At 42.1% G+C, this 14157-nt stretch overlaps 1 protein-coding gene across 1 annotated transcript; it reads left to right on the forward strand.

Annotated features, from left to right (window-relative positions):
* The first annotated feature begins 1177 nt into the window (after positions 1-1177).
* LOC134202730 (CTTNBP2 N-terminal-like protein) lies at positions 1178-13868 on the forward strand. Its single transcript, XM_062677732.1, has 5 exons — positions 1178-2013; positions 2118-2281; positions 2599-2796; positions 4176-4336; positions 13221-13868. The coding sequence occupies exons 1-5, from the start codon at positions 1187-1189 to the stop codon at positions 13866-13868; spliced, it is 1998 nt and encodes a 665-aa protein (XP_062533716.1). The 5' UTR covers positions 1178-1186.
* Positions 13869-14157: the final 289 nt, after the last annotated feature.

Consider the following 14157-nt stretch of genomic DNA (forward strand, 5'->3'; position numbering starts at 1 on the left):
GTTGTTGTTGTATTGCTTGTATGTGTGGTCGCGGTAACGGATCTCTTTGTTGGTGTGCGGGACCGGTAATGTTGGTGATTCCTGCTTGTCTCTTCTGAAGGGGGGGGGGGGGGGGGCATCATCTTTTTCTAGTCCCATCGTTCGTTTACCTGTATTATTTAAGTCGTTTATCAATTTAATGTTCGTTTTATTGTTATTTTGCCAACCACTAGGGATATCTAGAACACTATCATAGTGTGTGTACTCCGCGATGCCCGAGAGTCTGTGAGCTACTCTCAAGGTTCTTCTTCCATCTGCGTTGATGATGCATGCCGATGAGTGTTCTCTGTAGATTTCTATCCTGAAATCAACCAGCCAGAAACACACTCCGGGTGGCCTAATACCCGACATATAGGCAATTAACTTTGAATGTACTGAACTCGAGTGGCGATCTCTCTTCGCTTGTGTGGTCGGGTCGGGATCTGACGACCAACTGGCACAACCTCACACAACCCTACTTCATTGAGCGCCGTTGCTGATGAAGCAAGTGTGTAGGAGCCGGACAATACTAAATACTCATTCTACTTGGTTGGCATGTGTACAAAAATACATATGAGAGAGTTAGTTCTGAAAATGTATTGCGAGAGTTCGGCTGGTACCTGGTGCAGGAAATTTGGTTTCATCAGTACCCGCTAAGCTGCGTTGGACGACGGAGGTCCTTCGTAGCTTAGTAAGGAAAGCACCTGTCTAGCAAACTGGGATCGAGGAATCAAAGCCCACCGAAGGGGTGGTTACGCTCCAATACCTTTCCGAACTAAATCTATCACATGTTGTATATATGCATAATCAAGTTTCAGACATAGTAATTCAAATTTTAACCAAAATTTTATAATTTTATTTTGGCTTACAAATCTAACATTTTGTCCCTTGTTTTTTATTCAATATGAATCTTTTCATACGGAGATATCATTAAAGAGCCATGAAATTGAACATTTGATCAATAAAAACAAATAACACAATATATAAAATCTATACTAATCGATTTTTCTACGTCCTTAGATATCGTTTGTGAAAATTAACATATACAAGAAGCAACTATGTATTAACAACTATGTAATTTCTTACATCTACTTTTCATATGTGCTTCAAATTAAATGTTACTTGAACCTCGTTTCTTTCTTTTTTTTTAATTCAGCGCAATCCAAAGATGGACTTTAGCAAAACTGATCTCCTCAAACTGCTGAGCTACTTGGAAGGTGAGCTCCAAGCCCGAGACGTAGTCATCGCCGTACTTAAGACTGAAAAAGTCAAACAACTACTCAACACTGCTCGATATAGCAAACCCACTAACCTAAACGATCCTCACGCGGCACTCTACCGCGACAACTTGGCCTCCAGTGGGAACATCGCCAGCCGACAGTCATCCATTCAGGCGGCATATTCCGAGCACGAGATGCGACTGCTAAACGACCAGCGATTGGGTGTCAAAGAACAGATGGATTCTCTGGCGGCGCTTGTGATGCAGCAGCGACAGACTCAAGCCAAAATGGTCGAAGTACTGAAAGATGCCGAAGAACGATACAAAAAAGTTGTTCAGGAACTAGAAGACGAACGACGGAAGCATGAACACACCACTGCCCAAGGGGACGACATTACGTACGGGTTAGAGATCGAACGGTCACGGTTGAAGCAGGAATTGGAGCATGAGAAAGAGCAACGAAAAGTGACGGAATTGGAGCTACAGAAAATTCAGGAACAGTTCGAAGCGGAAAAAAATCGCCAGAAGCAGATAGTACTATTGCTCCTAGCAGAGAGAAAGAAAATTATTATAAAATATATAGAAGAGCGAAAGCGGAGTGAGGATTTGGCACAGATCTTGTCCGAAGAAAAATTGCGAGTGGACACAATAGCCGAAGGCCTTGAGGAAGAAAGCAAAAAGTCGCTCCGGATGGAAGCGGAATTGGAGACGCAAACTCAGCAATTCGATTTGGAGAGGAAAATGTTGCACCAAAGTCTGGGCAAGGAGGAGAAGCGGTAAGTTAATTAGATAGTTGATTCTAAGGCAGCACATGTCGAATTCAACAAGACATTTTTCATCTCTGGTCTGGATTACACAATAATTCTTTTAATAATTTTAGGATCAAAGAGCAAGAGATCGAAATTCAGCAGCTGAAGACAGAATTGGAAATGCTGAGGAAACAGACTGGTATTCGCCATCCGATCGTTGCCCCGCAGCTTCCTACCAAACCAGGCGGTCTAATGCCTTCGAGGCCATCAATAGGAGGGGTCCCACTAGCATCAGGCAAGTACAAACAAAAGCGGATAATTTTATTTCAAAATGTCATAAAATTCATTTTATTAGTTCTCGTACGGTAGTTTATATTCTTAAGACATTATTAATTGGGATATTTCAACAAATTACTAAACAAAATTATAAGTAAAGAATTCAAAATTCAAATTCTATTTCCTGTATTTCGTAATTTGTTTCTCCCTTCATCAATCTTCATTTACAAATTAAAACCTCAAATCATTTAAAACGAACACATCCCGAACATAAAAATAACACAAATGCAGACGTAGGAAACGTAGCATCATCCTCTTCTTCCGCTTCCGTCGCAGCTGGTTCTGCGGCGTCTGCTACCACAGCCGCTTCCTCTGCTGCTGCTGCTGCCGCCGTTAGTGGACCTGCTGCAGCCTCGGGCCCTGTATCCGGTGTTGGGATTCTACCGCATGGCGCCGCCGCAATGATCAGTAGTGTGGCCACCAAGGTGGTCCAGCCAACTGCTACGGTTTCTAGCGTGCCAGTTTCCGGACCAAGTAATTTAATAACAATTTTTTTTTGTTTTGAACCTGTGAACTGTCGTAACTGTTCTCTATAGCAAGAGAAACTATATCTGATGTGTGATTGCTGTGACGTTGCTGTACTTAACCTCTTCCTTATTTATTTATGTAGCTCTATTGCTTTTCTTGTGGCTTTTCTATTCATTACACTTTGCTTATATCTAATAGCGATCAGCTAATGTAAATAATATTCTAACAACTATAATATAGATTACCTACATAGAAGCTTTTCAGATAACGTGTAAACTTCAAAATATTCAAATACAGTTCAGCTAAATATTCCTTATTTTATTGTTACATGAACCTTTAGTTTGGCAACTTTTATGAGTCCATTTCCGTCAATTTCGAAGAAAAAATTCAAACTGATTTCAACTCCTTGGGGGCTGTCCATATCACGTGGACTGGTTTTGGCCAGTTTTACATGCATCTTCTCCCAACGTGGACATTTGTTATACAAATTACCAAAAATTTGTATGGACCGTGGACACGAACAACCCCTTTCTGTCCACGACTTTTTGAAAAGGTATAAAAAAATCATTGCAGAATTAGTGGAAAACGAAAAAATGTTTTAAATTGTAAATCAATAGTAATTGGATTATTTTCAATAGTTTTCTTACTTTGACACAAACAGTTGTGTCAAATCTACCTATTGAACTGCCAATCTGTCTACTTATATATCGAGCAAAGTAAACAAATGCCCGTGTGTGGTGCAGAAGTATTGTTATCGCCTGACAATTATTAGCGCGAAATGAAATGTATTGGGACTAAAATGTAAGAACTCTCCACAAGAAATAGCGCATTTTCCAGTATTCCATTTCATAGAATGGTCCATTCTCCATTCCATTCCATTTCATAGAATGATTCATTCTCCAGAATAACATTTCCAGGGGGGCAAATTTGTCCACCAGCAACGTAAAAAGCTCTAGTTTACAAAACAAATTTCGCTCTTTTGAAATGTTGATGCCGATTTTTCGTATGGTTTTTCATCCACTGATGTAAAGGGATCTTATTCATGTACATAGACGACAACAAATCATGCCTTTTTATATTCAAACATTTTGCCTTACTCGTAGAACATATTTGTGCCGGGTAACTTCCATTACTGTCAAAATCAAACATTACAGGCAGAATGGAATATAATAATTTGTTAGTATGTGGCTCTATGAGGCTTTAGCGTAATAAACATCATTCTAGAATAACATAATACGACACTTTGCAATATTGTACAATATAGGATCCTGATTTGCATGTCCTTTTGTGTGTATCACCATTGCGCTTATATTTACCTAAACGTTCCTTTATGTTCCAAGAAACATCGATACCACAACTAATTCGCTGTTCCCTACTCTCCACAGCAACTGGAATCGCTCGTTCTGTGTCGCCCGGGCAACTTATCAGACAAACCGCCATCTCACAGCTGTCGATAACGTCTCCACCGTTGGGACCTCCGGGAGCGAATGCCGCACCGGTGGCACCGTCTCCCGAAACGTACGCCAACACGGTCACACCCAGCAAGGTAAGTCCAACTGCCCAACCCAAATACACTCGTTTGTCGTCGTTTGCCATTTTACCCTGTTTGATGATAGGACATTTTTTGTACCATGCTTACGATTGTACGATTTCAGTTTGATTTGACAAAAGGAAGATATTCCAAATCGAAATTATTCATTATTGCCCTGTCACGAACTTTCCGCATATTGTGTTGCACTTTGAACTATCTATGCCCTCCCAATCGGCGCACCATTCGCAATCGTTCGTTATCATTTTTATGTGTTGTTTTTATCAGTTACACGTTCCATTCGTAAGTGTTGTAATCACAATACGCTAAAAAATTGTCTGTAGAATGAGTGGTGATTGAATGAAGGCATTTGTACCTTTGTATCATACATATTTTTATGAACATTCGTTTTATTTGATACAAGCTCATCAAGACCATATATGGCTGATTCACTTCAGTGTTGTTCAGGCTAATTTTGTGTTTATTATTTCATTTGAAAAAATCTCCAATACCATATTAAATATTTATCGTTATTAGCCATTCCTCCCATGGGTTGGCACAGGATATTCACTGCTTTCCTCATCATATTGAGTTTATATTAGATACAAGTCTATCAATTTCGATCAAACTTTATATTTATGTTCACTTAATATATTTTGATTTACTATTTACGTAGACCTACTATGTAAACTATTTCGAAAATAATGCATATTACATAGAACTTTTGTTATACCCTGGGGCAGTTCCCTCTGGGGAGGAATGGTTTTAACTCACTTTAGCACTTATTTATTTTCATTTATTCATTTCAGTGAAGAATATACATTGATGAAATTTCAAAAATAATTTGCTTTTAAACAATATCTATTTTCATAGCTTGATATTCTAACACGAACACTTTAGTGTTTCTATAGATGGAATGTAAATGCTGTAGCTTATAAACTGCGGAAATTTATGGTATTCCATATTATACCTACATACTGATCTATACTGATGTCCTGTGAATTTTGAAAGCTAAACGAACGAAATATCGGGGCCTATAAATACCTTAGCCTAGCGTATGATATTTTCTCGACTTGTTGTCATCTTTTTAGTCTTACGAATAGACTTGTGCGCCGCTGCTGATGATTTGCTTACGCCGCTGATTATTTTTACCACGCCGAAGGCTACGAAAAGACTTGTGACAGTAAGGTAATAAAGTATTCAAGAAGAGCATTTTCACTGCCAAGTTTAATTTTATTTAGCTCTGAAATCGTGAACTGTTTCTCATTATCAGAAATGGTATGTACTGTCACAAATACATATTTTCAAGCAAGTTTATATAATCAATTATCTTACAATTTTCAAACATGTAATTCTTATTTCGGTTGAAATTCATAATACGAAATCTTCTGCTGGTGACGTACACACAACTGCAATGCAACAAGCATTGAGCTGATTTCTAGCTCAAAATGTGCGAGAAACATGGAAAGAAAATGTCTATGTAATTGGTTTTATTGATTAGCTTCGTTAAAAGATCCTTTGTAATACAGCAGCGGTTTTCAACCTGCGGTACATGTACCCCTCGGGGTACCTTCGCTGGCCCTAGGGGGTATCTCGGACAAAAATGCGTGATGGCGGACGTATTACAATTCCAATTCGAGACTTATTGATAAAATTTTGATACACAATTATCAATTATTATATCATAATTTTGTCTTGTGCATAATATGCATGGTGATTAGTAAATCAAAGCCAAAAATCTCCAATGCAATCGTCCTGCTCTAAATTTAATGTTGAAAAATATTTTAACTGGGCTGGGTGTACCAATTCTCGCCATACATAAGAACAACTATTTTTTAAAAATAAGTAAAAGGCCACTTTATATATCAAGCGAAAGGTTTTACTTCCTGCTCCTTAGAACAGCTGTGAAAACCACAATAAAATTTGTTATAATCATCAAAATTGATTAATCCATAATAGGAACGCATGCACCAGTTGTAGCACTATTCTTAATTTTGGTTCCTTATTTGGCAAATCCCATTGTTTTCTTATGGGATTGGCCAAGTAGGGACCACTAGTGCGGTAACTTGTGCAAAGGACGTCAAAAATTAAGCAAAATCAATTTTTACAATAATGCTTTGCTTGTTTTGGAGGAGATCAAAGGTCTTATCGTATCATATGAATATGCTTTATCGATATGAACTTGGTTTGCGGTGATTTGATTGGCCATTTGGCATATAAAGCACTAGTGCGACAACTGGTGCTATAGTCACAACTGGTACATCTAGCTTTTCAACTAAAATCCAGAATCTAAAGGTTCGGCCCTTGTTTAAAAGATATATTTCCCATCCGAAAACTTGTCATCTCCGGATTGGCAATCGTACGTCTTTGCACACAAGGCTAATTGGATACCCTGGTTGGTTCTTTCAAGACTTTCAGAAGCCTCCTTTCAAGAGGCTTGGAAGCCTTCTTTCAAGAGGCTTGGAAGCCTCCTTTCAAGAGGCTTGGAAGCCTCCTTTCAAGAGGCTTGGAAGCCTCCTTTCAAGAGGCTTGGAAGCCTCCTTTCAAGAGGCTTGGAAGCCTCCTTTCAAGAGGCTTGGAAGCCTCCTTTCAAGAGGCTTGGAAGCCTCCTTTCAAGAGGCTTGGAAGCCTCCTTTCAAGAGGCTTGGAGGCCTCCTTTCAAGAGGCTTGGAAGCCTCCTTTCAAGAGGCTTGGAAGCCTCCTTTCAAGAGGCTTGGAAGCCTCCTTTCAAGAGGTTTGGAAGCCTCCTTTCAAGAGATTTGAAAGCCTCCTTTCAAGAGGTTCGGAAGCCTCCTTTCAAGAGGCTCGGAAGCCTCCTTTCAAGAGGCTCGGAAGCCTCTTTTCAAGAGGCTCGGAAGCCTCCTTTCAAGAGGCTCGGAAGCCGTCTTTCAAGAGGCTCGGAAGCCTCCTTTCAAGAGGCTCGGAAGCCTCCTTTCAAGAGGCTCGTAAGCCTCCTTTCAAGAGGCTCAGAAGCCTCCTTTCAAGAGGCTCAGAAGCCTCCTTTCAAGAGGCTCAGAAGCCTCCTTTCAAGAGGCTCAGAAGCCTCCTTTCAAGAGGCTTGGAAGCCTCCTTTCAAGAGGCTCAGCCTCCTTTCAAGAGGCTCAGAAGCCTCCTTTCAAGAGGCTCAGAAGCCTCCTTTCAAGAGGCTCAGAGCCTCCTTTCAAGAGGCTCAGGCCTCCTTTCAAGAGGCTCAGGCCTCCTTTCAAGAGGCTCAGAAGCCTCCTTTCAAGAGGCTCAAGCCTCCTTTCAAGAGGCCTCAGAAGCCTCCTTCCAAGAGGCTCAGGCCTCCTTTCAAGAGGCTCAGAAGCCTCCTTTCTAGAGGCCTCAGCCTCCTTTCAAGAGGCCTCAGGCCTCCTTTCAAGAGGCTCAGAAGCCTCCTTTCAAGAGGCTCAGAAGCCTCCTTTCAAGAGGCTCAGAGCCTCCTTTCAAGAGGCTCAGGCCTCCTTTCAAGAGGCTCAGAAGCCTCCTTTAAAGAGGCTCAGAAGCCTCCTTTCAAGAGGCTTGAAGCCTCCTTTCAAGAGGCTCAGGAAGCCTCCTTTCAAGAGGCCTGGAAGCCTCCTTTCAAGAGGCTCAGAAGCCTCCTTTCTAGAAGGCTCAGGCCTCCTTTCTAGAGGCTCAAGCCTCCTTTCAAGAGGCTCTCAAGCCTCCTTTCAAGAGGCTCTGGAAGCCTCCTTTCAAGAGGCTCAGAAGCCTCCTTTCAAGAGGCTCAGAAGCCTCCTTTCAAGAGGCTCAGGCCTCCTTTCAAGAGGCTCAGAAGCCTCCTTTCAAGAGGCCTCAGAAGCCTCCTTTCAAGAGGCTTGAAGCCTCCTTTCAAGAGGCTTGGAAGCCTCCTTTCAAGAGGCTCAGAAGCCTCCTTTCAAGAGGCCTCAGGCCTCCTTTCAAGAGGCTCGAGCCTCCTTTCAAGAGGCTCAGGCCTCCTTTCAAGAGGCCTCAAGCCTCCTTTCAAGAGGCTCAAGCCTCCTTTCAAGAGGCCTCAGAGCCTCCTTTCAAGAGGCTCAGAGCCTCCTTTCAAGAGGCTCAGGCCTCCTTTCAAGACTTTCAAGCCTCCTTTCAAGAGGCTCAGGCCTCCTTTCAAGAGGCTCAGAGCCTCCTTCAAGAGGCCTGGAAGCCTCCTTCCAAGAGGCTCGAGCCTCCTTCCAAGAGGCCTGGAAGCCTCCTTCCAAGAGGCTCAGAGCCTCCTTCCAAGAGGCCTGGAAGCCTCCTTCCAAGAGGCTCAGAGCCTCCTTCCAAGAGGCTCAGAGCCTCCTTCCAAGAGGCCTGGAAGCCTCCTTCCAAGAGGCTCAGAGCCTCCTTCCAAGAGGCTCAAGCCTCCTTCCAAGAGGCCTCGAAGCCTCCTTCCAAGAGGCTCAAGCCTTCTTCCAAGAGGCCTGGAAGCCTCCTTCCAAGAGGCTCAAGCCTCTTCCAAGAGGCTCAGAAGCCTCCAAGAGGCTCAAGCCTCCTTCCAAGAGGCTCAGCCTCCTTCCAAGAGGCTGGAAGCCTCCTTCCAAGAGGCTCAGGCCTCCTTCCAAGAGGCTCAGGCCTCCTTCCAAGAGGCTCAGGAAGCCACCTTCCAAGAGGCCTGGAAGCCACCTTCCAAGAGGCCTGGAAGCCTCCTTCCAAGAGGCTCAGAAGGCCTCCTTTCAAGAGGCTCAGGCCTCCTTTCAAGAGGTTCAGAAGCCTCCTTTCAAGAGGCTCAGAAGCCTCCTTTCAAGAGGCTCAAAGCCTCCTTTCAAGGGCTCAGAGCCTCCTTTCAAGAGGCTCAAGCCTCCTTTCAAGAGGCTCAAGCCTCCTTTCAAGAGGCCTCGGAAGCCTCCTTTCAAGAGGCTCGAAATCTCCTTTAAGAGGCTCGGAAGCCTTCTTTCAAAAATCTTAGAAGGCTTATTTCAAGAGGCTTAATGTTCTTTTCAAAAGGCTCGTCAGCCTACTTTTACGAGGTACGGCAGCCTCCTTTCAAGATGCTCGGAAGCCTCCCACCAAGAAGATCAGAATTCTTCTTTCAAGAGGCATGGAATCATACTTCCAAAAGGCTCAGAAGCATCCTTACAAGATGCAAAGGAAGCCTCCTTTTAAGTGACTCGAAAGCTGCCATTCAAGATGTTTGAAATCCTCTCTACAAGAGGCTCAGAAGCCTCTTATCAACAGGTGCGGAAGCCTACTTTCAAGAGATTCAGAAGCTCCTTTCAAGAGGTTGGCAAGCCTCCTTCCAAAGAAGGAATTACTTTTATCAAAAGGCAATACAGCAACCATTTGTTAAGGCTCAATTTACCGTCATCCAGTCATTGACGAGAAAGACAGCCACGTGCTCGTTCCACTCTCAGTAATAAAAAAAGAAAAAGCAGTCTCCAACTGGATGGGGGAAGTATTTTAGTTTTAAAACTACATCATCCAATAGCGAAGACATAATTATATCTTCATTTAGTTGTATTTCGCTTTAGTTTTCAAAAAAACTGCCTTTTGCAACATTTTTTTCTCAAGAGGGGAAATCGACGATTTACTCTCACACTCTCTGATATATAAGAGAGCGTGATAGTAAATCGTCGATTTTCTCTCTTGGAAAAAAATGTTGCAAAAGGCAGTTTTTTTTTGAAAACTAAAGCGAAATACAACCAAATGAAGCTTCCACCGGATATAATTATGTCTTTGCTATTGGATGGTGTAGTTTTGAAACAAAAGTGCTTCCCCCATCGACCTGGAGACTGCTTTTTCTCCTCGGTAGGTGGTTTTATTACTGGGGGTGGTACGAGTACGTGGCTGTCTTTCTCGTCAATGACTGGATGACGGTAATTTGAGCCTTAACTGGGCTAATCATCAGCCTGGTTACGAACGCCACTTTTTAAGTGGGCTGACGAGATGATTCGCTGTACATATTAGTGCTGTCCAATGAGCAGCTCGAAGTTGTTCCCGTCGGTGCTACCCTTTATGCCGAAGTCGTTTGGCATAATGGTCGTTTGGCATAACACAATGAAAATGATCCTATTTTCAATAATCATAATCTTTACGCAACTTAAAGCGGAACTTCAAAATAGACTTCTTGATATGAACAATAAAGAAGCCGCATGCTTTCACAAAAGGCATCATCAACTCTTTTGCATTATTCCGAGCAATCGCGTAATATAAAAGAAGGAATGCCCTTTTTACATTGCACCGAACAAACGCGTGCTTTAAAAGAAGGCATCAGCAATTCTTTTGCATTATCCAGAGCAATCGCGTCATTCAAAAAGAAGGAATGATCTTCCCTTTTGCATTGTTTCGAACAAACGCATCATTACAAGCATCATCAACTCTTTTGCATTATCGTGAGCAATCGCGTAATTTAAAAGAAGAAATGATCTTCTTTTTTGCATTGCTCCAAACAAACGCGTGCTTTAAAAGAAGGCGGCATTAACTCTTTCGTATTATCCCGAGCAATCGCGTAAATTAAAAGCAGGAATGATTTCCTCCCTTTTTGCATTGCACCGAGCAAATGCGAGCTTTAAAAGAAGGCAGCATCCATTCTTTTGCATTATCGCGATCAATCGCGTAATTTGAAAGATGGAATAATCTTCTTTTTTGCATTGCTCCAAACAAACGCGAGCTTTAAAAGAAGGCATCATCGGCTCTTTAGTATTATCCCGAGCTATTGCGTAAATTAAAAGAAGGAGTAGTCTCCTCTGTCGCATTGCACCGAGCAAACGCGTGATTTAAAAGAAAGGCCACATCGCGTGTTCTGCCTTATCTCAATCGACCATTTGATTTAATAAAATGATACGAATAAAAATTCAATAAAATAGAATTACTTTTCCATTTTGGGGAATAATACGTTCAGAGGAATGGTCACCTCGGAATTAGTATTCTGGCAAAATATTAAAATGGTACGGTTTTCAACAGACAGTTTTCTGGGAAATTGTAAAAATAAATTGTAAAATCAATTAGATATTGCCTTATTCATAATTATTACCAAGTGCTATTTCACTGCCACACAGGAATCTTTCTCAGTAATCAGAAACAAGCTCATTTGGCTTCCACTCATCTCATTATGATAGGCTGAATATGGGAGACAATGCTTCTGCTTCAAACTTTTTCAGTAACTCTTTAGGCTATATGCCGAAAATTGATATCACTGCTAACTATCTTTTCAAATCCTAGGGGGACGAATTTTTCTCTAGGGAGGACTTAGTCCCCCCCCCCCCCTCTAGGGTTTTTTTTCTTCAGAAATACCTTCAAGCAACTCTTCAGGAATTGCCTCGAATTCCAGAGGAATTCATGAAAGAAATGCTCGGAGGAAATTCTTGGATACATTTTGGAGGGAATATTTGGATGAATTTTCGGAGATGTTCTTTTAGGAATTTCGGTAAAAGTTTCCCGAATGATCTCTTCTAAAAACTTATTAAGCGAATTTCTAGAGAAATCCCCAGCAGGAATTTCTAAAGCAACTTGTTATTTTTGAGGGAATTGGTGGAGGAAACTCCAGGCAAACTCCTGGAAAAGCTACGCTACTCAATCCGCGGTCCTTCAGTACATCAGCGAGTATGCGAATGCTCCCGACGAAGTTGAGAGATTCATTCGTAGCTTAATTATAATTTTTAAAGGCTGGATTGCAGGGCCAGCCATCAAACCCCCTGGATTTCCGGAGGACCGTAATGCATAGTTTTGCTTAGAGACCCTCGCTAGTACTCGGACGATAATCAGCCGCCCCTAATTTAGGGAACACACGCTGTTGTGAATTGCACCACCTCGGGGAAAGACGGTCAATAAGATTTGCACCTCTGGATAGGAGCAAACCTCCTCCCCCTGTCAGCATTCAGCACAGTTCCCACGGGGGTTGGTTACTCGATCTTCCCTACGGTTACTCGTACTCCGCGTTGCAAAACGATGAACTAGGGATAAAAATAGAAGTTGCTAGACAAGAGGCTAAGGACCACTCCTATTTTATTTCTTCAGGTAACGAAGTACCAAAGATATGCATCATCCAGCAGTTACCGTGCCTTGTCTGAGCTAAGTCAGTGCCAAGCAACCTTGATGTCATGACATTTTTGAAATTAAACTCTCATGCCCCACACTTTGAAATATTATGAACAATGATCTATTAGACCAAGTTATAGGATCATAAAACGTTAAAATTTTCACGGATCGTTTTCGTTTCACATTCAAGAAATTATTTCAGGAACAAACTATTCAATTCTACATTTTTTCCTAGAATTTTTGTGAAATTAAAGGCATCATATTTCTAGCATTTTTCGAATTCTACAAGTTTTTCTTATTCGCTTTTTACTCTTTTGAAGTGTTCATATTTGTATTGTATTAACATATTCAATAAGTTTTCTTTCCATCATTTTTGGTTTATTGGTGCAAACATTGAAAGATAATGATTTTTTTTAATTCATTTGTAGTAGTAAATTGTACAAAATTGGTTTAAACGTTCAATTGTTACGAACGAATACCCATGTCAGAATACAGTCATTAGTTAGTTTGGTTTTCGTACTCATCATGCAAGAATGGTAAAGTAGTATATTGGATTAACACATTGAATGCTTTTTCTACCCCATGTAACCAATCCGCCAGCTATTGATAGTAATAGCTAATTTTGTTTTCTCTGTTTCTGTTCCAATTACAACAATTCTTGAATCGAACGAATCTAAAAAAACACCCAACAAAAAAACGAAACAACCTGCAATTTAAATTCTAAACATGCTAACTGTTTGCAATCAAAAAACGACGCAAATTAACTTACATGCCTAGAAAAAAGTTTCTTAATATGAGGATTGTAGCGTAAATTAAGCCTTCCTTCTAAAAAACAAACAACCAAAGCAAAAGAAAGAAATCATTCCATTCAATTTCATTAAAAACTTCGACACCGCAAATCTCTTGTCTCTTCCACCATCCGTGAATAAAAAAAAATCAACAAATGTGGACCGCATCATCCTCGTTCGCATCCGTCTGACAGATGGCCACCGTTCGAAAGGCGTCAGCATCGCCAGCGGGAAGTCCAGCCGGAATTATGGTGGGAGGACCCACCGCGACTATCAAGAAGACAATAATTCCGTCGGTCGGAGGACGCGGTGTACCGCCTCCGATTCCGCCAAACAAACCGCAGATACCGCCAAAGCTGTCCGGAACATCGGCCGCTGCTGCCGTAGCTGCCGCCGCCGTATCATCCCGTATACCATTTCTGAGCAATAGCAATCACACCAATAGCCACAACAGTAGTATCAGTTTAGCCAATAGTAGTAGTAGCAGTAGCGCCGTCGGTTCACCATCGATACCTTCGCCATCTTCCGTGTCCTCACCACTGTCATCACTATCATCATCACCATCACCGTCCTCAGCATCACCTTCTTCCTCTACTACGCTAGCTAACAGTGCTTCCGTGGCGCCCCCCGCCGGGTCAGTGTCAGTGGATCGGTACCGCACACAAATAATCTTATCGCATCTTCAACAGTTGCCAACAACAATGCCGCTGGAGTCTCAGCATCACAGGCCTCAGCCGCCACCACCGTCTCTGGCTCAGCAGCCCCAGGCTCATCCACCACACCACAAAATTTTGCGACGTCAGTCGCATCTGCATCCGTTTCAACCGCAGCAGAAATACTGACAAATATCGGTTGCGAAGGTGGGATAGTATAAATTAGTGCAGAATTGTGTGGCACCAATCACATGCGCACCACCCACTACTACTTAATCCTTGCTTTGATTAGTTGTGTGACCATAAACTAACACATTACCATTCATCACCGCCCGTTATCACCCGACATCACTATGATTACACATAACATAATAACACCGTTGCCTGCTGGCTAGAAATAGTTGCATACACAGTTAAAGGAGCGACAAAACATCGCGAAACATCACCACAGATCTATTAAAGCTTGCCGCACTTGCCG

This window comes from Armigeres subalbatus, unplaced genomic scaffold (genome assembly GCF_024139115.2).
Source record: "Armigeres subalbatus isolate Guangzhou_Male unplaced genomic scaffold, GZ_Asu_2 Contig138, whole genome shotgun sequence".
In the NCBI taxonomy this organism is placed as follows: domain Eukaryota; kingdom Metazoa; phylum Arthropoda; class Insecta; order Diptera; family Culicidae; genus Armigeres; species Armigeres subalbatus.

Excerpts from the sequence above, each read along its gene's own strand:
- LOC134202730 (XM_062677732.1), top strand. The coding sequence starts at position 1,187 with ATGGACTTTAGCAAAACTGATCTCCTCAAACTGCTGAGCTACTTGGAA. Across the intron at positions 2,797-4,175 it reads CGTGCCAGTTTCCGGACCAA|CAACTGGAATCGCTCGTTCT; the intron begins GTAATTTAATAA and ends TACTCTCCACAG. Across the intron at positions 4,337-13,220 it reads ACACGGTCACACCCAGCAAG|ATGGCCACCGTTCGAAAGGC; the intron begins GTAAGTCCAACT and ends TCCGTCTGACAG.